The sequence below is a fragment of the Papio anubis genome, chromosome 17 (genome assembly GCF_008728515.1).
Source record: "Papio anubis isolate 15944 chromosome 17, Panubis1.0, whole genome shotgun sequence".
Classification (NCBI taxonomy): Eukaryota; Metazoa; Chordata; class Mammalia; order Primates; family Cercopithecidae; genus Papio; species Papio anubis.
Window position 1 is genome coordinate 73,587,112 of NC_044992.1, and position 22,867 is coordinate 73,609,978.

At 66.4% G+C, this 22,867-nt stretch overlaps 1 protein-coding gene across 1 annotated transcript; it reads right to left on the reverse strand.

The window, feature by feature from the left end:
- Positions 1–1,145: 1,145 nt before the first annotated feature.
- Positions 1,146–20,672, reverse strand: FASN (fatty acid synthase). The gene is made up of 43 exons (XM_031657185.1): positions 20,566–20,672; positions 18,805–18,938; positions 17,878–18,030; positions 16,128–16,301; positions 15,692–15,950; positions 15,544–15,659; positions 15,352–15,467; positions 15,115–15,249; positions 13,897–14,359; positions 13,487–13,674; positions 12,979–13,168; positions 12,239–12,333; positions 11,880–12,014; positions 11,599–11,802; positions 11,391–11,506; positions 11,023–11,195; positions 10,758–10,949; positions 10,597–10,677; positions 10,328–10,504; positions 9,980–10,159; positions 9,706–9,909; positions 8,912–9,216; positions 8,151–8,540; positions 7,907–8,071; positions 7,704–7,825; positions 7,462–7,616; positions 7,177–7,380; positions 6,898–7,048; positions 6,639–6,817; positions 6,436–6,555; positions 6,184–6,306; positions 5,872–6,092; positions 5,582–5,783; positions 5,193–5,344; positions 5,012–5,103; positions 4,700–4,851; positions 4,348–4,590; positions 3,906–4,094; positions 3,438–3,668; positions 3,116–3,336; positions 2,887–2,985; positions 2,124–2,375; positions 1,146–2,054 (listed from the first exon to the last, which is right to left on the reverse strand). The coding sequence occupies exons 2-43, from the start codon at positions 18,929–18,931 to the stop codon at positions 1,917–1,919; spliced, it is 7,584 nt and encodes a 2,527-aa protein (XP_031513045.1). The 5' UTR covers positions 18,932–18,938; positions 20,566–20,672; the 3' UTR covers positions 1,146–1,916.
- Between the last annotated feature and the right edge of the window lie 2,195 nt (positions 20,673–22,867).

Consider the following 22,867-nt stretch of genomic DNA (forward strand, 5'->3'; position numbering starts at 1 on the left):
GTTGGGTTCTGAGGCCAGATCAGCCCCAGGCCACCCCCAGATAGGCCTGTGAGCCTCATCCTCCCTGGTGGCCCTGAGCCTGTGTGCATTGGCTGGGGTGGAAGTTGTTGGAGGAGGGGTGGACAGAAGCCAGAGGGGGCCACGGCTGAAGGGAGCACCTGCCCAGTGTTGGGGGACCGCAGAAGGGGTGTGGCTGAGCCTCGCTCCAATGCCTGCCTGCTGTTCACACTCATGCCTGGATACTGCCCACCTGCAGCCGCTGCACCAGGCCCACCCCCCAACAGGCCCCTGGTATTCACTGTAGTCCTGGCCACCTGTGCCCATCTCAACCTCAGCCTGTCAGGCCGGGCCCACTACCCTGCCCTGGGAGATGACCCCGGTGCCCTCCCCTGCCTCTCCAACAGGGGCTCTCCCAGCCCCCACCCACCTCTGTGCCTTGGCATTCACTGGAAGGCCTCTTCTGTGGGCGCGCTGTGCTTTCCGGAACCCCAGGCTGGCCTGTTCTGCTCGTTCCCGAAATCCAGTCCGGGCTCTCGCCTCCTGTCTCTACCCCAAGCTCATGTCTACCCAGTGCCCCCGCACAGCCACCCATGGGGTGCTGCCCTTATGGGTCCTGGAAGCTGCATCCACCCCACCCCTCAATGCTGGGGTCCAGGTTCCCAGGGCTCCCTGCTCCTTGCTCCCTCTCAGCCTCTACTCCTTTGCCTAAACCCAAATCTTCTGTGTCAGCCTGGCAGCCCGTGGCGCTACTGTGTTGGTGAGGCTGTGACGGCATCTTTGGCAGGGGCGAATGCCTACAATCTGCTGACTTCAAGCAAATACTATTCTCCACAATGGGCCTCTCCTTGTCAGCTGAAGCCAACTTCCCAATGTCTGCACCTCCTACACGTTTCTTACTGGTGCTGTTTCTTGGCCAGAACCTTGATACACCGCCAGTCCCAGTGCCTTCCAGGGAAACCCGGGGCTGCCACGCAGGCTCCTTCCTCACTCCCTGGCCCAGCCCCGGCTCTGGCACATGGCCTAGGGATGTGCGGGAACTGGGGATCAGAGGACAGACGGCATCCCCTTCACGGTCCCGTGACTGGGTGGGGCGGAGCTGGAGAGCTTGCAGCTGCCGGGTCAGGGAGGAGGGAAGAAAAGATGGCGGCAGAGATCACATGCGGTTTAATTGTGGGAGGCTGAGAGCAGCATTTTTACCAAATTGGTGTAAAAATGAAACGGGGTCCGGACGTGAACACTGACAGTTACAGTAAATTTCAAAACCCGAGCAGCAATTTGAATCATTTCTTGAAAAACAAACACAGACAAACACCAAACACGGAGTTGGTGCCCGGCGCGGTCCGCAGGGTTGGAGGCCAGCCCTGCATCATGGGTGTGGCCAGGCACTGTGTGCCTGTGCAGGGACCCAGCTCCTCGGGGACTGGCCCACACGACCTCCCACGCAGCGGGCTGAGCCAAGGCCTGGCCAAGAGGGGGCCGCAGCCAGCAGGCCTAGGCGGCCACCCGTGCCCGCAGGGGACATCGGGGAAATGAGGGCAGTGTGCGGGACCCACACGCTGCCTGAGGAGTCTTTGCAGGGTGGACAGGCCTGGGGTCTCTACCAGCAATGCAATAAATATGCAAATCCAAGCGCAGAAAGACCAAGTGCAGACCCCACGGGCGCACGAGGCCCAGCCCGGTTCCTGCAGGCATCGCCGGCTCTTCACAGACCAGGAGTCTCCAAGTCGGCGGCTCTGGTGTCCCCGAGGTGCCGTGGGAGGCGGCGGGTGGGTGGGACATGCCTAATGCCTACGTCTAGCAGCCTCGGAGGGCAGTGGCACTGGGCCGGGCAGGGTCCTACCGGCAGGACCCTTCCTGCCCCGTTGTGTGGCAGGGGTGGGGATGGCGGAGTGGCCTCGGTGGCGGGGGGCACGGGCCTAGCCCTCCCGCACGCTCACACGTGGCTCAGCCAGGGAGCTGTGGATGATGCTGACGATGGACTCCAGGCCGCTGCCCTCCAGCAGCGTGCGGTGGTCACCCTCGATGACGTGGACAGACACTTTCCCGTCGCATACCTGCAGGGGGTGCCATCAGCCGCTGCCCCACCCACTCCCGTCCCCGTTCCCGTTAGGCCGCTTGCACACCTGGGAGAGGTTGTAGTCCGCGCCCAGATCCTCGCCGTAGGCGCCACCCGTCTTGGCACGCAGCAGCATCACGTTGCCATGGTACTTGGCCTTGGGCGTGTACTGCTCGGCGGCGCGCAGCTTGTAGTAGAAGGACAGGGCCGCGAAGCTCAGCTCCTGGCGGTCCAGGCCCTGGTGGCTCTTGATGATCAGGTCCACGGCGGCCGCCACGCGCTCCTCCAGGCCCTTCAGCGGCAGCAGCGCCTCTAGCACCTGCGGGGTTGGGCTCTGAGCAGGTGCCGCCAGCACCCACAGCACCTGCGGGGTCGGGCTCTGAGCAGGTGCCGGCAGCACCCACAGCACCGTGCTACACCTTTTTTTGAGACAGAGTTTTGTTCTTGTTGCCCAGGCTGGGGTGCAATGGTGTGATCTCAGCTCACCACAACCTCCGCCTCCTGGGTTCAAGCGATTCTCCTGTCTCAGCCCGAGTAGCTGGGACTACAGGAGAGTGCCACCACGCCTGGCTAATTTTTGTGTTTTTAGTAGAGAAGGGGTTTCTCCATGTTGGTCAGGCTGGTCTCGAACTCCCGACCTTAGGTGATCCGCCTGCCTCAGCCTCCCAAAGTGCCGGGATTACAGGCGTGAACCACCGCATCCAGCCGGGATCGGCTATTAAAGGGGTGAAGCTGGGGGGCCTTTAATAAAGCTCTTGGCGTCCCATCCCACCCTTCCTTTCCTGCCCAGTGCTCTGGGTCCGGCAGCCTCAGGGGTGTCGGGGACCAACCCTGTTGTGCTCCATGTCCGTGAACTGCTGCACAAAGAAGCATATGGCCTCCGTCTCGGCCTCAGCCTCACAGCCTGGGGTCAGCTTTGCCCGGTAGCTCTGAGAGGAAGGAGGGGCTGCTGAACAGATGGAAGGGGCGGAGCCTCCCAAGCGACCATCCCCCACAGCCGGGCACAGGGAGGGAGCCCAGATGGGTGCCACAGGCCTCTAGGGCTGGCCTGGCTCTCACCTGGGTGTAGGCCAGCACGTAAGTGTGCGAGCCATCGAACAGGAAGAGGCTGTTGTGGGTGGGGGCTGGGTTCTGCTGGGCCTGCAGCTGGGAGCACATTTCAAAGGCCACGCAGGCCCCATAGGAGTAGCCGGCCACGCGGTAGGGGCCCTCGGGCTGCACCTGCCTGATGCAGTCGATGTAGTAGGCAGCCAGGCTGTGGATGCTGTCGAGGGGCGCAGCTGCAACGACAGTGCCAGGCACTCAGCATGTGCAGGTGGCAGCCACGGGCCCCGTGATGGCCAGCACTGACCACCGCGTCCAGAGGAGGGCCCAGGAGTACCTCGGGTGCACTGCAGGCCATAGGTGGGGATGCTGAGCCGGGAGGCCAGGCTGTGGAACACGGTGGTGGAGCCCTCGATTGGGTGCACCAGGAATAGGGGTCGCTCAGAGCTCTGCACTGAATTGAGCCGCATCAGGGTGGGGCCCTCGGGGTTCACCAGCAGGGAGCGCAGGTTCAGCTGAGTCTGCTGCCGGGCCAGACCGTCCTCCTTGGGCGTGGGGGATGCCAGCTCTGTGAAGACAGGGGCAAATGCCCGGCTGGTCTGGCTGCAGGGCCCTGGCACCCACGCAAGAACACAGACACGCACGCAAGTCCCCACGGTGCTATGTCTGGTGGGAGTCGGGGTGGAATGCTCAGAATGGCACCGTGATGAAGGGTGGGATGCCTGCTGGGACGTGGTCCAGACAGCAAGGAGGAAGGGCTGGGGCAGCCCGGAGACCCCACTCCCGCCTGGTCACTCGCACGCACCGCTGGCCGCATCTGCCTTCAAGGACAGCTCCTGCAGTCTCCGGAGCGTTAGCTGCCGCACCTCGCGCATCGACAGCACCAGGTTGAGCTCGCGCTCCAGCGTCTGGCGCACCTCCACGCTCATCAGCGAGTCCAGGCCCAGGTCCGCCAGTGAGCTGTCCAGGTTGATGGCAGCCAAGTCGCGGATGCCTGGAAGGGATGTGCTCGGTTGGCAATTTCGGGGGGGGGCGTGGGGACGGCCTGCGTGGGGCAGGGCTGACACCCAGGGGTGTGCAGGCTGTGCATCTCCCAACGCACCATCACCACAGTGACACCTGCGCCCGCACCCTGGCTCTGCAGATGGGGAAACTGAGGCACACAGGGCCATGACTGCTATGTCCGTCCCAAGACGCTGATGCCAGCAGGGGAACCACCTGGCACGGCTCCTGCTGGCAGTGCTCACCCAGGATGTGTGCCACGGCCTTCACCAGGTCCTGCTCGCTGTCCCTGTCCCTGTAGGCCGCAGCCTTCTCAGCCAGCACGAAACTGCTCAGGACCATGTGGGGCTGGTTCAGGAAGAGGTCCAGCACCTCCAGGCACGAGGCCACACGCTGAGGCAGCGTGCCACCGATGACCGTGGCGTTGATGTTCACTGTGTCCGCCAAAATGCCCACGTCGCCGATGGCGCCCCACTGCACGGCCAGGCCTGTGGGCAAGGGGGCAGGTGGGCAGGGCTGCGGGGAGAAGGTGGGGGTGGGGAGTGGCCACTGGGAGAGTGGGGGTGGGCAGGGCCAAGGGGAGAGGGTGGGGCCCACCTGGGAGGCCTTCGTGCCGGCGTTTCTCGCAGATGCGCTCCATGGCAGAGTTGGCAAACCCATAGTTGCTCTGTCCGGCATTGCCGCGCCCGGAGCTCACAGAGGAGAAGACCACAAAGTAGTCCAGCTCAGGGCACGCCTCCCGGGTCACCCTGTGGGCACGCGTGTCACTCCCCATCGGCCGGCACCCCCAGGAACCCCCAACCTCCCACCCCAGGAAAGGGCAGAGAGGGCTGTCAGCGAACCACCTCAGCTCCCACAGCCCTGAGCCCAGACCCCAGCAGAGCGGGAGCAGGGCTGCGCGGTGCCCACCTGTCCAGGTTCAGGGTGCCACTGTACTTGGGCTTGCAGACGTCCTGGAAGAACTCCGGGGTCTGGTTCTCCAGCATGGCGTCTCTCAAGACCTGGGGGAGGCATCCTCAGCACTCCCTGCGGCTCCAGGGCCTCACCCGCCCACACAAGGCCCTGCCTTGGTCTCGGGGCTTCCCCTCACCATGGTTAGGTTGAAGATGCCGCCCACGGGTCCGAGCTGCGCCGCCTCGGCGATGAGGCCCCGGGCCCCCTCCAGGGAGCTGATGTTGCTGGTGGACACCAGCACCTGCACGCCCTGGCGCCTCCACTGGCGGACCTGCTTGGCCTGGTAGCCTGCGGGACACAGGACTGTGGGCTGGACCGGGCCAGGGTACACAGTCTCTTCCCCACATGCCAGGCTGGGGAAGTGGGGAGCAGCCGCAGAGCCCTGTCCAGCAAGCGCCCGCCAAGATGGAGGGGAACAGACCCCACACGCCGTGACAGCCCACGATGGTGGGCTACAGAGAAGGACTCAGGGGCCCGGGGCTGCGCCTGGCCCAGGCTGGTCCTCAGGCACCCCTGCCGACTCACCTGTCCGGACCCCGGAGCGAGAGGTCAACACGAGCTTCTGCGCCCCACGCTGGATCAGCCACTGTGCCAACTCCAGGCCGAGGCCACCCAGACCTCCAGCGATGATGTAGCTCTTGTAGGCCGGGCAGAAGGTCTTGGAGATGGCCGACATCAGCGTGGGTTTGGCCCCCTTCAGCACTGCCTCCGGCTCCTCCGCAAGCACCTGCGTCCGGGCAGCAGCACCCACCAGCTCAGGCACTGCCTGGGGACCAGAGCCTGGGATGCCCGAGGCGCCAGGACTCCTCCCTCACCTGCACGAGGACTTTGCCGATGTGCTTCCCCTGGGCCATGTAGCGGAAGGCGTCCTCCACCTGGGCCCCAGGGAACACTGTGCACTTGAGGGGCTGTACCACCCCGTCCCGGATGCCGGCCTGCAGGAGCGCCGCCACCTCCTGCCATTCAGCACTGCCATCCAAGAGCGCATCCAGTAGGATCCCGTGGAATGTCACGTTCTTCAGGAAGATGGCCATGCCTGTGGGCAGGGGACGTGCTCACCCAGGGCCTTCCACACGTCCACCCACACCCATCCATGCCCACCCCCGCCCAGGTGCTGCCGGCCTCACCAAGTGGGTGGTTCTGAGAAAGGTCGAATTTGCCAATTTCCAAGAAGCGACCGTGCTGAGCCAAGCACCTCACGCTGGCCTGCAGCTTCTCTTCCGCCAAGGAGTTCAAGACCAGGTCAACACCTACAGCGCCAGAGGGGCCCAATAGTCACACCCACTGCAGGCCCAGCCACGGCCGCCCAACGGGCCAGACCCCGCTTCTCCCTGGGCAGGAGGCAGGCGGGGGCTGTGGGGGCTGTGAGGGCTGCTCACCCTTCCCGCCCGTGTGCCGCAGGACATGCTGCTCGAATGATGTGTCCCGGGAGTTGGCGAAGCTGGTGCTGTCAAGTTGGGGGAACCTGGCCTGGAGGTATGCCCGCTTCTCGGACGACCCTGGTGGGGAAAGGAGGTGCCGCTGGTGAGCTGGGGTGGTGGGGCTGGGAGGGCGGCGCCCGGCTCTGGGGGCAGGGCCTTACCCACGGTGGTGAAGACGCGGCAGCCCAGACTGAGGGCGATGGCGATGGCGGCCTGGCCCACGCCGCCGGAGCCCGAGTGGATGAGCACTGTCTCCCCGGGGCGCACCCGCCCACGCACCACCAGCGAGTAGTAGGCTGTGCAGTAGACGACGGGCACTGAGGCCGCCTCCTCCAGGGTCCTGGGGATGCAGCAGGTGGGTCAGTGCAGGCCTGGCCACCATCCACGTGGGGCCCAGGCTCACACCCCGGACACACTCACCAGTTGGATGGCACGTCCCAGAGAAAGTCCGGTGACAGCAGGACAGAGGTGGCCAGGCCCTCGGCGGGCACCAGTCCCATCACACGCTTGCCACTGGGGTCTCGGCCCGAGAACTCCATGCCTAGCAGGTTGTCCTGGGAGGCCCACTTCCCTGGGGGAGACGGCACTGAGCCCCCCACTGCCCACCCTTCCCTCCCAAGGGGCTTCCAGTCAGGTCCTGGCTGCTGGGGTCTTTGTTCCCCGGTCCGGTCCACTCCCACGGCCCCACGCCACCCATACCTGGAATGGCCTCAGGGGACAGCTTGCCGGTGGCCAGCATGATGTCGCGGAAGTTGAGGGAGGCGTAGTAGACCGTGCAGAGCTGGGCGCCGGGGCGGGAGGGCTGGGCATGGCGCAGCGAGGAGCAGACCCAGCGGATGGAGGACAGGTCCCCCCGGGTGAGGGTGGTCACAAAGGCGTGTGCTGTGGGCTCCTCAGGCTTGTCTAGGGAAACAGGAGGTGGGGCTACTGCGGGGCCTGCAGGTGCAGTCTCCCGGGAGGGGCAGGGCAGTGTGGGGGGCTCACCCTCCTCCAGCAGGAAGTGGCGGAAGGCCCCCCAGGCCCCGTCGCGGTAGACGTTCATCACCAGGTCTCCCTGCAACACCTTTTGCAGCTCTGCAGAGCCCGGGTCCACCTCCGGGACGCGGGAGGTGCTGCTGAGGTTGGACAGCAGCACGCACCTGGGGGCAGAGGCGGTGAGCTCAGGCTGGGGACGGGGAGACGAGTGGGGAAGGGGAAGGGGAAGGGGTGAGGGGCCGTGCTCCTACCGGAGGCGGTGCCCGCCGGGCTCTTGGCGGAGACAGTTCACCAAGCCCACCACGCCCGAGGTGGCACAGTTGACGGCCTTCAGCCACACAGGCCGCGAGGAGTCTTCGTCAGCCAGGATGCCCTGCAGCGGGACAGGGACGGTCAGGCCACACTCGGCAAGCTGGGCAGTGGGGTGGGGCCTGGAAGTGGGGCGGGTCCTGACCTTCAGCGACTCCACCCAGCGGAAGCTGGTGTCGTCCACCGGCAGGAAGATGGGGCTGTCCTGCGGGGCGGGCCGGCGGCACAGGAAGAGTGCAGAGCCGTAGAAGGACTTCTTCAGGCCCACCAGGCGCAGCGACACACTGGAGAAGAGGCTCTCCCACGCGTCCTGTGGGGGCGGCGGTCAGCACCCGGCCGGCCTGGTCCTCACCCGGCCCCCACCTCATCCCCCTGCCCGGTGGCCGCACCTGGCTCAGGATGCCCTGGCCATACTGAGGCTCAGCGGAGGTGAGGAAGGCCACGGTCTCCCCGAGGGGGTGCCCCCGGAGCAGTGTGTGCAGCAGCAGGAAGCCCCCTTCTCTCAGGGTAGCCACCATGTTGCTGAGAGCTGAGGCCGGGTCCCCGAGGGCAGCCACAGCACAGTTGCACACCAGGAGGTCAGTGCTGCCCAGGGTGCTGGGGGCAGGGTCTGCAGGGTCCCACTGGCCCTGGGCAATGTCGTGCTGCTGCAGCTGGGCCTCGGCAGCCTCCAGGGCCTGAGGGTGGCGGTCGGTGGCCGTGTAGCTCAGCTGCAGCAGGGGCTGGGCGCCAAGCAGGCCTGGGATGCGGGAATACAGGTGGCCGTGGCCAGCCAGCACCTGAAGGGGGTAAATTCTGGAATCAGCCCCACACCAGGCCGGTGCCCCTGACCTGGGGCTGAGCAAAATGTCTGAGACCAGAGTCTGGCAGAAAGGCTTCCCCGTCAACCCGATGATGGTGCCAGCCGCGGGCACGCACAGATGTCACTGGTCTTATCCCTGGGGTCCTGCCTAGGTGCACCTCTTGGAGCCCACGGGCCCTCCACGGTGGCTGTGTGGACTGCACAGGATGCCTGCACAGAACCACAGGCAGCTGGCCGGCCCCTCCCACTGCCCAGGGCCTCCCCGTGTCTGTGTCTCCTTCTGTGACTGATGTTGGGGTGGGTCGCACGACGTTCAGGGCAAGGGCCTGGCTGCCAGGAGGCACCCACCTCCACCACCTTCATCTTCCGGCTGGGCATGTTCTCCACAGCAGTGTCCAGGCAGGCCCTGAGCGCCGGGGAGTCCAGGAGGCCGCTGAGCAGAGGGTCCTCTGACAGCTCAGGCCTCTTCTGGGCCAGCACCTGCGCCAGCTCCAGCTGCAGGTTCCCGTTGAGCTGAAGCCTGCAGGCAGCTGACAGCAGCTGGGGCAGTCCCTGCTGTAGGGGGTCCTGGGGGACCTGGGCCCCATCCAGTCCGGGCACCACCATCCTCAGCCCCTGCTGGGTCACCTTGGTCTGCAGTGCCTGCGCCAGCCCTGGGGAGGGAGGGAGGCAGGCCTGGTGTTCCCAAAGCCCCAGGGCATCTGCCTGGCATGGGCTCTCAGACCCACGCTGTCCTTCTGGGGCCAACACCCAGCTCTGCCTACAGGACAAGAAATAGCTGAGGGATGAGGAGGGGGCTGCCCACCATTGTGACGTTGACTCCTGACCACCGCGGACACAGTGAGGGGCCGCATTCAGCTGCAGAGGCTACTCTGCCTAGCCAAGGTGTGACCTGGGGCTGAATCTGTCATCTTTGCCCCCAAGACCCCCTTCAAGACTGAGGAACAGTGACCAAGGACAAGGAAGACGGGGGGCTGGGGAGGGAGGGAGGCTGCCGTCATGAGCTCCGGCCGGAGAGTTGAGCTGGGGTTGCTGACTCCGAAGGGGGCCCCGTGGAGAGGCAAGTCTGGGGTCAACACGAAAGGGAGGCGATCGCTCCCCATCGCCAAGGGTGTCCGAAGTTGGCAGGGCCGCGACCTCACCCTTGCATAGCTGCAGCTCCTTCTGCAGGGCAGCGCGCTCAGACAGGCACCCCTCCTCCACGTGGGGCGTGAAGCAAAACTTCTCCAGGATGGGCACCTGCTGGTCCTGCTGCCGCCGCGGGGCCGACTCAGTGTGGACACGGGACATGTGGACGCCTCCGGCCACTGTGATGCTCAGCCACCTGCTCACCACCACGTCAGCCACTGTGGGGACAGCCGGGTGAGTGTGGCACAGTAGGCTGGGAGCCCTGGGTTGGGGCCGGGGCGGGGCTACCTTGGGCGTCGTCCTGTAGCGTGTACAGCTTCTGCCTGTGGGTGGCAGGGTCGATGTGGATGGCGGTGATGCGGGTGGGCAGGTGCAGGCTGCGCTTGGCCAAGCCCAGGATGGATGTCTGCAGCATGGCGTCCAGGAAGCTCACCCAATTGTCCTTCCACAGCAGCCTCCCCGACTCGCCTGCACACAGGGCCTGGTTGGTGCTGTGGAGCTCCCAGGTCCCTGGGCCACCTCCCAGAGCCCGCCGGGCCCCTCGGGCTGCATGCCCAGCCGTGGGTGCCCTCTGTGGCCCCCACAATGGTGACCGCCATCCCCGGTGGCTTGGGCAGCAGCACGGTCAGTACCCACCTTCCAGGCTGGCCTCCAGGATGCCATGGAAGTGAGGGCCATAGTCGTAGCCACGCAGACGCAGCTCCTTGTAAACCTCAGCCTGGGTCAGGAAAAGGGGCTCCTCGGGGTTGGGGGTGGGGCTTTCCGGGTGGTTGAAGAGCCTGGGGTCAGGGTCCTCCCACTGGTACACCTTCCCTGCAGGCAGGCAGGTGTGAAAGAACCTGAAGACGGGTGGCATGGCCAGCGGGCACAGCCCCCGCAGCTCCCACGCCACCAGCCCTGCTTACCACTCACTATCAGGTTGCCGTTCTGTGACACCTCGAAGGCGCGGGAGGCCTCCAGGAGCCGTACCTCCAGGGACACGGTCCCTGCAGAGCAGGAGAGTCAGAGATCAGAGGGCAGCACCTGCCCCCAGCTGCCCCCGCGTTGGTCCTGGGGTGCCCCTCACCAGTCTTGGGCAGGATGGTGGCCTGGTGCAGCACCACGTCCTCAAACACCACAGGCAGCTGCTCCACGGCCAGGCCCAGGGCCCGGGCCAGCGTCTTCCACACTATGCACAGGTAGCCAGTGGCGGGGAAGATGACGCGGCCGTCGATGGTGTGATCCACCAGGTAGTGGTCGGGAGACTCGGGGCTGGTGTCTGCAGGAAGGCACAGGCCTCAGCACTGGTGTGGGGAGGGAAGAGCTTGCCCACCCGCTGGGCCCCTGCTCACCGATGTTGTAGACGGCGGCCGAGGAGGAACCAGAGCCGTTGGGGAAGTCCTCGGCAGCTGGCACGTCCCAGGCCAGGCTGTGGTCCCACTTGATGAGTGGGGAGATGAGGGGGGTTCCTCGGGGAGCTGGGAACTCCACAGGCGGGAACAGGGCATTGGGGTTGGCGTCGATGCTGTGGAGAAGGGAGGCACAGGCGGCACATCCGTCACCGGGGTCCAGGGGCTCTGGGTTCAGCCGACCCACTCCCTGTGGTGGACCATCCAGGGCTGCTCCCACCAGCCTGGGTCAGTGAGGGTCCTGCAGCCCTGCTCACCCACCCCACGCCGTCGACTGCAGGAGATGAGGCCCGCGATGGGAAGGGACCCACCCTGAGAGGTGCAGCCTGCCGATGCCGGTGAGGAAGAACTCCAGGTTGTCCCTGTGATCCTTCTTCATCAGGGGGATGATGGTGCAGCCTGGCTTCAGGCCACGCTTCAGGACAGCCTGGGGGCGGCAGGGCGCGTGGGCTCCCTTGGTGCTCAGCCAAGGTGCCCGTCCCAGATTCCTGGCGCCCGCTGCCCCCAGGCTGGGCCTACCTGCAGCAGGGCATGGGGCGCGATCTCCAGCACCACTGCGTGCTCAGGCACGTGGCACAGGGCCTCCTGGAACAGCACAGGGCTCACCAGGTTATTGACATTGTACTCGGCGGAGGACGTGCGTGCCAGGCTGCTGTGCCACTGGGCCTCGGGGATGGAGGTGCTGAGCCAGCGGGCTGAACGTGGCTTCGGCTCCCGGATCACCTGCATGAGGGGCCAGGTCAGTGCTGGGTCACGGGCACCCCGGCCCACCCCGCGCCCCCCAGGCCGAGTCAGCGCACCTTCTTGAGCGCCTGCAGCAGTGGGGGTGCGATGGCCTCCATGAAGTAGGAGTGGAAGGCCATACCGCCGGTCCGCACCTCCTTGGCAAACACACCCTCCTTCCTCAGCTGCTCCATGAACTCCAACACAGAGGCCTGGGCATCGTGGGAGCCTGGATGAGCATCCTGGCCAGGCACCCACCTCAGGCTCAGGGAGGTAGAGGGAACCAAGAGGGAATGTGCAAGGGACCTGGGGACAAGCCTGCCCCATCCCCAGGCCCGTCAGCCTCACGGGGCATAGACCGTGGCCGCATATCCCTGCCACACTTGCAATGGCAGGCGCAGGGGACAGAGGAGCCCGCCTGGGCCGCAGCACCCACCTGAGGTCCCGAGATGGTGACTGTGTCCTTGGAGTTGTGGCAGGCGGGCACCACGCCCGGGGGGCAGCGCTGTTTACACTCCTCCCAGGACAAGCCTATGGCAGAGCCAGCCTCAGAGGCTTAGCGTGGGGACTGAGCCGCTCCCAGCCACCCACCTACCCAGGACACCGCCTGCAGCTGGGGGCAGTAATGATAGGCGTGGTAATGGCAGCCTTGGAGCCTTCATGAGAAACGTTTGCCCCCTGCTGTGTTTGACCCGTGGGTGGAGGTGTCATTACAGAGCTGCCAGGGGCAGCTCCTGGGAGCCCAGTCTCAGATGGTAGCCCCTCAGTCCTCTGCAGTCCCGGTTCTTTCCAAGCCCTGCCCACATGTGGCCCACAGGGCTGAGATGGGTGTCAACGGAGGGCACCAGTCTGAGGGAACCCTGGCGACCGGTGTGTTGGCTTCACCAAAGCCCCTGGGTTCTTACTATGCCGGGGCTGTGTCCCAGGGGGCTCCACGCAGGCCTGATGCCCATGGGCACGTGCCTAGGCCCAAGGCTGCCAGGTGTGGGAGCAGTGGGGCAGCTGCACGGGGACTTGCGCACGGCTGTGTCTGAGCTGGGTATCCCCGGGCCAGCGGGGGCCACTCTATCCTACAGGGGCCAGGCCAGGGCTGCAGGTGAGGACCCCACAGCGAGAAGGCAGCCTCCTTTCTTGGAGGTGCTGGGGGCCCCTCCGGGAGACCTCGGGGACACCTACCCACGGCTGCCATGGCGCCCGGTGGGAGATGGGCTTCTTTGATGCATTGCCCCCTCCAGTAGGCAGCGAGGACAGCCTCCTCCTGGGACAGGCAGCCGTCAGCATAGCCACAGGCCACCTCCCCTAGAGAGTGGCCGATGATGCCGTCTGGTCTCAGCCCCATGCAGCTCAGCAGGTCTATCAGGCCTATCTGGGGTAGAAACAGGACACTCAGCTCGAAACCTCCAGCAGATGCAGCTGTTGGGGGCGGCCCCCCGGCCCCACTGGGCCATCTCCACCCCGGCCGCATCGACCCTCCCAGGTCTCCTGGCAGGAGAAGCCCCTGTGGCCCCAGCACCCAGGCCCCACTGAGACCCCTCCCCTCCCTGCTCCCGTCCTACCCCCAGCACAAGGCTCTGCCCAGTAAAGAGGCTGTCAGGGTCCTGACTAGAGACGGCAGCTCCTGGGCTCCAGGGAAAGCCAGAGCCCTGGGCTGGCGTTGCACACACACGGGCAAGCTGGGTCCTACCTGGATGGCAGTCAGGCTCACGAAGGCGTGGACGATGTCATCAAAGGTGCTCTCGTCCATGCTCAGAAGCAGCTGCGACACCTTCAGGCCGAACGGCTTCACAGCCTCGTCGGAGCGCAGGATGGAGTCTCGGAAGCGGTCCAGGCGCATGAGGCTCAGCCCCATCCCGCGCCACTGCGTGCCCATCCCTGTCCCAGAGGATATGTCACGAGGCTTAGCGCCATCCTGTGCCACTGGGTGCCCATCCCTGTCCCAGAGAGCACGTCACGACACGGCACGAGGCTTAGCGCCATCCCGTGCCACTGGGTGCCCATCCCTGTCCCAGAGAGCACCTCAGGAGACCACCAGCTCCAGCTCGCCTGCCCTCTCCCCAGAGAAGGGACCACCTTGGGGACAGAGTGTGGGCTCACCAGAGCAGATGAACCAGAGTGGGCGCTCGCCAGCAGGCACCTGCTGCACCTCTGGGCCACCGTGCTCGCCACCCAGCACGGCATAGCCGCGGAAGGGCATGGCCGTGGTGGGGATGGCCGCGATGTCATTCAGCATGCTCAGGAAAGCCAGCTCCTGGCTGTGCTGGAGGCCCTGCTCCAGCAGCTCCTGCACGGCCTCAGGGGTGCGTCCACTAGCCCGCAGCAGACGGGGCAGGCTGGCGTGTGGGGCGGGTGCCGGGGGCGGCTGCGTGTGGGGCCTCAGGATGACGTGCACGTTGGAACCCCCAAAGCCAAAGGAGTTGATGCCCACGTTGCCACCACGGACGGGCAGGGGCTGGGCCACCACTTGCAGCCGCCCATCCAACAGTGCTGGGATCTCAGGGTGGGGGCTGTGGAAGTGCAGGTTGGGGGCCCAGAGCCCGTGCTCCAGGGACAGCAGCACCTGTGGGGGTACATGGTGGGTGGGCAGCCGCCCCACTCCCTGCACTGCTGCCTGAGCTGGGGGCAGGCACCGCCCCGGGACGCTCACGTGGGGCCAGGGTTCCAGGGCCCTCTCCGACACACTTCCTGTCCCCAACCTAATCCTGCCATGGCACAGGGGTCTGATGACTGAGCCACCGTGGCCCTGCCCTCAGCTAGGTCCAAGACCTCCCCTTCGGGCCTTGCTGCCTCCCAGCCTGATGCGGACCCTCCAAAGCCTGGCTGTGGCCTGAACACTAAGGCCCCCTTGGTCCAGATGTTGCATCTCAGAGGCTGCAGAAGGCCCGAGTGACTGCGGGTGTCGGGGCTCCTGTGCCTGGTCTCTGAAGAGCCGCAGGCCTCTGTTAGTGGGTCGGGAAGCTGTAGACACGGGTGGGCAACACGGGAGACCCTGATGCTGCAGCTGACCTCCCCCAGGCCTGCTCCTGTCTCGCTCTTCCAACCCAAGCGGCTGCTCCAGCTTGGCTCCATGTCTGGCAGGTGCTCGGCAGGACGTGAGACCCCCAGGGAAGGTCCAGCGAGCCTGGCTATGAGCTCTCCCTGCTGTCAGCCTCAGTGCCTCTGCTCAGACCTGAAGCATAGCCCGGGGGACAGGGGTTCTTGGTGGGGAAGCCCCTGCCTCCACTTGGCAAACGGGAAGCAGCAGTGCCCAGCCATGGCGCAACCCAGTCCCAGGGAGCAGGGGGCTGAGGGTCCCCCAAGCCCAGCTCCACCTACCTTGGCCAGGGCTGCCAGCCCCGAGACTGGCTCCGGGTGCCCCATGTTGGACTTCGTGGAGCCGACGAGCAGTGGCTCCTGGCGGGTGGCGCACAGGGCTCGGGCGATGCCATTCAGCTCCTGGGGGTCACCCACCTGTGGGAAACACGGGGGGGTCAGGGGCTCTGGCCAGGCCACCTCTCCAGGCGTGGGCATGGGTTAGGGTCATGGGGTGGTGAGTTGGCAGGGGCGCATCACCTTGGTGCCTGTGCCGTGGGCTTCGATGTACTCAAATGACTCAGGGGCCACTCCAGCTGACTGGTACAAGGAACGGATGAGCTGCTCCTGGGCCTCTCCAGAGGGGAAGGTCACGCCTGCGGAGGGCTTGGCTCAGTGCTGCGGCCCCAGCCCCGGCTCCCACCTGCCCCCAGGCACGCCGGCAGAGCCCACCTTGCTCCTTGCAGCCATCGGTATTGGTGCCGGCGTTCAGGATGGTGGCGTACACCCGCCGGGCCAGGGACTTCTTGGTCAGCAGGACGGCCACCACACCCTCCGAGCGGCAGTACCTCGCTTCCCTGGACGCGCCGAGCCAGCACACTCCCAGGCCCCAGTGCTGGCAGCCCCGACACTGGCACACTCACCCTCACCAGTCGAGGAGCTCTGGGGTGTGGCGTGGGTGTTTGGGTGGGGGGTCCCGGGAGCTGGCAGGATGCTACAGAGCATGGGGCGGGTGCAGGGGGCCATCCTGATGCCCCCCACGATGGCGGCAGGGCATTGCCCACTGGAGATGGCCTGGTAGGCGCTCTGCAGGGCCACCATGCTGGAGGAGCAGGCCGTGTCCAGGGCGATGCTGGGCCCTGGAAGGAAGGGGGCCACGGCTCAGGTGGGGCTGCGAGCCCAGGAGACCCCGGGCATACCTCCCGCCACCAGGCAGGACACACGCTACACGGAATGAGCCCACACCACGTGGTTTCTGCTCAGCACGTGGGGACCTGAAGGCCACCCACCATTGCAGGAGGCTGGGCAGGACCCACCTTTGAAGTCGAAGAAGAAGGAGAGCCGGTTGGCCATCATGGCTCGCTGGCAGCCCACCATGCTGTAGCCCACGAGCGTCTCAGGGTCGCGGCTCAGGGCCTCCGAGGCCTCAGAGCCGCTCACGCCCACCCAGACGCCAGTGTGTGTCCCTCGGAGTGAAGCTGGGTTGATGCCTGCCACAAACAGTGGTCAAGACCCCATGGCTGGGTCCCACAGTGCAGCCCGCCCATCAGCCAGCCCGCCCGCCCGCCCGCCCATGCAGCTCTAGGGTGAAGGTCCTGTCTCAGCCTACTGGCTTGGGGTGGGGGGCCATCCCAGTGGGACCCTGGAAGGGGCCTAAGGAGGGTGAGGTGTGCTGTAGAGGGGCCGGAGCAGAGCCTGTGGGCAGCAGCCAGCCCAGGTGAGGCCTGGAACAAGAACCAGGTCACAGGGGGAACGAGGCAGAAGGGGCAGGCGGGCCCAGGGGAGGGCACCAGGCGCGGCCAGAGTGGCTCCGGGAAGGACAGAAGGCTGCATTGTCCCCAGGCGACGCCTTTGGCCCCTGTGTCACCGGCAAGCTCTGATGAGCCCATTGGCCAGTGGCCTCTCCAGCATCAAGGGCAGCCTGCGCCAGGACAGGCCGTGATAAGGAGCCGAGGAGACAAAGACCAAGTGTCCAAGCTCAGAAAGGAGAGAGGAACACCGGCCACCCCCAGGGGAGCAGAACCTCAGTCTCGGGGTGGGGCCTGGCAGCAGGAAGGGCGCAGGGGAAGGGCCTCCGCCTCTCAGCCAGTAGGGCCCCTCCTTGCCCCGGTGGGCTGGCTCTGCCCTAGGGTGGGTGGGTGTGTGAACCGCTTACACCCAAGGGCAGCCAGGGGCTCAGCCTCCCCCATCAGGAGGTCCTTCTCCACCCAGGGAGGGAGCTCCTGAACCTTAAGAAACGGTGTGGCCGGGCGCAGTGGCTTACGCCTGTAATCCCAGCACTTTGGGAGGCCGAGGTGCGTGGATCACAAGGTCAGGAGATCGAGACCATCCTGCCCAACATGGTGAAACCCCATCTCTACTAAAAATACAAAAATTAGCCAGGCGTGGTGGCACATGCATGTAATCCCAGCTACTTGGGAGGCTGAGGCAGGAGAATGGCATGAACTCAGGAGGTGGAGGTTGCAGTGAGCTGAGATCATACTATTGCACTCAGCCTAGGTAACACAGTGAGACCCCGTCTTAGAAATGAATAAACACACACATAAATATAAATAAAAAAGAAATAATAAAAAAAAATGGCGTTGTGCTTGTCTGAGGTCACGTGCCAGCCAGAGCGTGGGCCAGGCTGGCGGGATGGGGTAGGAATGCCTAGGGTTGGGGAACGTGGGCAGGGTGGTGGGGAGGATGGGAGTGGAGAGACAGCAGGGCCAGTGCTACCTGCTGCTTGGCTGGTGGGGTGGGGGCCCAGAGGGCCCCTCAAGAACCTCCTGCTCTGCCTCTCGTCACTCTAGCCCCTGCCCCTGCCCCAGCACCAGCCAGACATAGGAGTGAGGAAACTGGTACACCCAGGTCAGGGCACACCCATGACACCTCTGGGGTGCAGTTGTGAAACCGTGGCCTACCCCGTGGCCCACACCTCCCTGAGCCCGTTGGCCAGGGGCACAGCCAGGGAGCGCAGGTGGTGCCGGCACCTGGTTCTACCAGAACCAAGAACAGAGAGAGCACTGCCTATTCCACACGGGCAGCAGGAGCCCTCGCCACAGCAGTCTCGAATGCCCGACCCACCTGAGTCCACGATGGCCTCATAGGTGACTTCCAGCAACAGCCGCAGCTGAGGGTCCATGGTGTGTGCCTGCTTGGGGTGGACTCCAAAGAAGGAGGCATCGAACCTAGACAGGTCCTTCAGTTTGCCGGACCGCCGGGGCAGGCCGTAGAGCCCTGCGGGACAGGCAAGTGTTTAAATCTCTGACTGACGCTGCCCAGAGATGGGGGCCCTGTGGGGTCCCTAGAGGGACCACGGTGGAACTAAGGACTCTCTGCTATGCCTGGGAGACCCAAACAATGGAACAGGCTCCCCAGGAGGGGAAGACCATGGCCCCAAAGCGGGGACTGGTATGACCAGGTCTGTTGCACAAGACCCAAGCCCTAATCCAGAGATGGGCCCCAGAACAGAGAGAGCTCGGTGGGAGTGAGGCTGGGGGACCCTCTGCCTGGCTGCTGCCTCAGCTCCACCATGCTGACTCACAGCTTGCCCGTCAGGTAGAGCTACTCTGTGGAAGAGCCTACTGGGCGTGGGGGAGTTGGACCAGCCTCCCGGAGCGCACCTGGTATGCAACCTGCCAGCTCAGGACACAGGCGGAGGCAGCCTGGCTGGAAGGGCTCTGGCCCCCCACCTGCCCCCTGCATGGGTGACAGTCCCCAGCCCGTGACCCATCCTCTGAGCTTGGCTCCTCCGTAACAAGCAGGTGGGCCCTGCCTGGGCTGGCCCCTGGCCTTGCAGCTCTTGGGGGAGCCTCCTGGGCGCATTTTCTAGGCCATTCTGGTGCAATGTCCAGGAAGGAGGCTGCAGCTTGGACTCGCCCATGGGTGACCAGTGGCTCTGCGGCTGGCACCAGGCTCAGGCCAGTGCCTGGGTGGTGAGGACACAGTGCAGCAGGGAGGCTGGTGTGCGGACTTCCCACCCCGGGCACAGGGAGTCCCGCAGCCACATACCCGCCTTCCAGCGACGGTCATCGTCCGTAACCATGTCCACACCGCCGATGAGGTTGTCCCAGAACTCCTGCAAGTTCTCCGACTCCGGAAGCTTCCCGGACATACCGGCAATCACCACCTCCTCCATGGCTGCTCTGCGGGGCGGGCCGTGTGAGTGCCCCACACATCCCGGCCACAGCACCCCCGTTAGCCTCGGCACCCAGAATGGACGGACAACCCAGGTGGGCCAAGCGCCACCCTGAGGGTCCATGTGGGCCCTGGCCCCGCTCTCGCTGGGAGGGGCTGCGTGCTCTGGGAACAGGCCCACCTCTGGGCCCTGACCCATTCAGTTCCGGGTACTGGCTAGGGGACCCCACTGGGGCCCTGCTGCCCTGGCCTCCCCAGGAGTTAGTAGTTTCTGCGCCTGTGTCGGCTTCCACTCAGCAGAGCCTCAGCCCTCCAAGGCTCCTGGAGCTTGTCCCAGACCATCCCTAGGGGCGCCCGGGGGCTCACAGTGAGGGGCAGGCAGGCCACCCGAGATGGGGACAAGGCTCCAGGTGGCCAGCATAAGAGGCATCAAGGAAACGGAGAGGCAGGGTCCCAAAGCCGGGGCATGGAGGTGGCAGAGAGCCCTAGAGGGGGGTACTCAGCGCCCATGCCCACCCGTGCTGGGGTGGAGGCCTGCTGTCCAGGCCAGTCCAAGAGCCACCAAGGCTGGGGAGGGACGAAACGGGGATAGGCCTGTGCTCTGTGGGAAAAGGGGCCCCTGACCCACTGTGGACCAACCCAGCCAGTCCAACCCCTCCAGCAGGGTCCAACCTGGAGAACCACTCCTGGCCAGGACACGCAGGTGTTGCCTGGCACCCCTCACCTGCGCGGGTGAACCCACAGACACTTGCTTGCCTCCCCATACCGACCCAGAACACAGCAGGCCCTCCCTGAGGCCCGGGTCCCTAAGACCCCGAACGGGTGCCCAGGCTGCCGGCTCCTCATCCACAATGGGGGCTGGGGCAGCCCTGGGGGGAGGGGGCGGAGGCCAGCCCTGGTCTGGCCACTTGCACGAGGCCCCAGGGCCTGATGTGCGGGCCGCCCCTCGGCAGTGCGGCCTCCCTCGGGCCGTCCCGGCAGGGAGGCGGCCGCCTTCCCACCCACCGCGATTCACAGAGGCTTGGCTGCCCCGGGCCGGCTCCAGGCCCGCACGCTGGGTCCTCGCCGCTTGCTATTCACGCGGGGTCGACGGCCAGGCAGGGGGTGGGGACACCGCCGCGCGCCCGGCCTCCCTTCGCCCCGGGCGGGGGCTGCTCGGGACCCCTGCGCTTCGTCCGGGCGGCGCCACGTGATGGGGAGGCCGGCCCCGGCGCCCACTCCCTTCCTCCCTCGCGGCGTCCCCTTCGGGCTGGGCCTCGGCTACGGGGCGGCCCCGGGAGGAGGATGCGGCGGACAGGGCCCGGCGGCGCCTTTGTGGGCGCGGGGAGGCCGAGCTGGGGGCTCCTCCAGGCCCTCCAGGGTCCGCGGCCTCCCCCCGGGGAAGCGAAGGCGGCTGTTGGCGGCGCTCCCCGGCGTCCTTCCCCCGCCATCCGCCCACCTGCTCCGCGGGGCCCCGGGCGCTTCCGAAGAGGCTCAAACACCGAAACCCAGGCAGGCCGTGGAGGCGACCCCCGGATACGGGGCCAGGCCATGCGCGCCCTGAGGGCGGAGGATGAGGAGCCGGGCCGCCCCCCGGACTCCGGCCCCGGCCCCGACCCCGACCCGCGCCCCGGCCCCAGCGCCGGCTGCTCGTACCTGGTGAGGGCGCGGGCGGCGGTGCGGGCGGCGGAGAGCGAGGCTGGAGCGCGGCGGAGCGGGAGGCCGGGGCCGCTGCCGTCTCTCTGGCTCCCTCTAGGCCGGCGCCGGCGCTATTTAAACAGCGGCCATCCCCGGGCGGCCACGCCACATGGGCTGACAGCTTGGCTGCGCCGCCCAGGCCAATGAGCGTCGGGGCTGCGCCCCGGGACCCGGCGCGCCGCCGCCGGTGGGGTGATGCCCGTGCGCGCCGCCGCCCGAGCCGGGACCCTGCGCGGGAACGCGCCGGGGGGTGGGGCTGGGCCTGGGGGGTTGCCGGGGGCGGGGCGGGCGGGAAACCACCGCCCCCCGACTTCCGCCTCCCGCCTCGCGGGCCCGGACGAGCACGCGGCTGTGACCGAGCCCGCGGCGCGCCTCCGACCCCCGTGTTCGCCGGCGCCACGTGTGCGGGATGGGAATGCTTGGGCCACACTGGGGACTACACCGCGGCCACACCGGGGTTCCCGCCGGCCGCGACGGGGCGCTCGGACCCACAGGCGCGCGGAAGGACGGACGGACCCGTCTGCCCGCATCTCGGCCGCCGACTCCACGCAGCCGTCGCTGCCCGCGCGGAGTAGGCTGAGGGCGTGGCGCGGCGGCGGCAGCAACCAATCGGGTGCCAGGGGCGTTCGCGCCGGCCCAATGGCGGCGCGCGGGTGGGCGTTGCTAGGCGATAAGGTGATGGGCGGGCGGCGGGGCGGTCCCGGATGCCGCGCGGGCCGCGGCGCGAGTGCGGTCGTTGACCCCGGCCGCGGGCACCCGGGCAGGGGTTACTGGCGGTCATCTCAGCGCCTCCCGGGTTTTCCTCGCGGGGCCGGCGGGGAACCCAGACGGACGCCAACCCACCCGACGGCCCCTCCTTGGCAGCCTCCCGGGGATGGGGATGAGGCGCAGGGCCGAACGGGCGAGCGCACTCCAGGCCGCTGGAGCTCAGCGGAGGGGAGGGGCGCGGCCACGTGGCCAGCGGGGTCGACCGGGACACCCACCTGGTGTGCTGCGAACAAAGGGAGCCGCTGCCCCGCTTCCCTGGGCGAAGGCTGCGAGTTTTTCAGGGCGCACCCACGGGTGGGGGCTCAGCCCGGCCCTCGTGCGTTCTCTCCCTCCCGAGTGATTTCCCTCCTCGAATGGTTGCCAGCTCGGCAGCCTGAGCCCTGAAGCGTGCCCTCCCTTTTGTGGCAGCCTCGCGCCTGCGGGGCCACGCACCCCACGGGGGGCAAGCGGGCCTTGTGAGGCCACAGGTGTCCCTGGCTGCATGTCCTACTTTTTGGGCTCAGGAAGCCCGGGCCGCTGAAGGGGAACCGGAGACTGGGGCCCCGGCCCCTCTGCAGGTGCGCGGCCTCCTCCCTTTCCTGAGAGCAGGCCTGAGGGTCACGCGGCCACTCCACGCGTCTTTTCCCTTCTGGGGCTGTGGTTCACGCACCGTGGGACGGAGGCTCAAGGAAGGACAAGGGGAGACAGGGCTGGGGCTGGCCCCGCACTGCTGTCCCCACTGCGGGGGTTCTTCTGATTCAGGGTGAGGCCCTGTGTCAGCCTCAGGCATGCAGGCACACAGCTCCGGCTCTCCATGCTCCAAACCTCCCAGGTGGCCCTGGGGGCTGCCAGTGCTGGTGGTCAGTGGCCAGCAGGGCCCTGCTCTCTGCAGCCTGTCGGGGGCTGGGCCAGCTACAGGGGAGCCCTGGCTGGCTCCCAAGGAGCTTGGAGACTCGTCCAGCACCCTGAGGGCTTCTACAGAAAGTGAGCGGCAGCGGCCGGGCTTGGTGGCTCACGCCTGTAATTCCAACACTCTGGGAGGCCAAGACGGGCAGATCACGAGGTCAAGAGTTCTAGACCAGCCTGGCCAATGTAGTGAAACCCCATCTCTGCTAAAAATACAAACATTAGTCGGGTGCGGTGGCGCGTGCCTGTAGTCCCAGCTACTGGGGAGGCTGAGGCTGGAGAATAGCTTGAACCCAAGAGGCAGAGGTTGTGTGGGAGATCACAGAGCACTGAGAGCCCCCCAGCCCATCCCCACCTCCGTCTGTGGATTCGCATGAAGCAAGTGAGGGACGCTAACTTCAAATGCCTGCGCGGCAGTGACTCCTGCCTTGGGGACTGCAGCCTGTCTGTGCGGTGTGATCTCTGCTTGTCATGTTTATCCAGCCTGCACACCTTTGAGCTAGACCAGCCGATGGCACTGTCTGTATTTTACACGGGTGTAAACCGAAGCTGCAAAGGTCCCATGATTTGCCGAGGCAGCATGGCAGGTTAGGGCTGAGAGCAGCGT

Bases quoted from the DNA above. Each gene is read 5' to 3' on its own strand.
- FASN (XM_031657185.1), bottom strand. From the start codon at position 18,931: ATGGAGGAGGTGGTGATTGCCGGTATGTCCGGGAAGCTTCCGGAGTCG. The intron at 15,660-15,691 runs GTGTGCTGGCTC...CAGGGAAGCGAG, and splicing joins GCCAGCACTGGGGCCTGGGA to GTACTGCCGCTCGGAGGGTG. The intron at 14,360-15,114 runs GTAGGTGGAGCT...GTACCCCCACAG, and splicing joins GGCTGGCAGCCCTGGCCAAG to GTGCTGCTGTCCCTGGAGCA.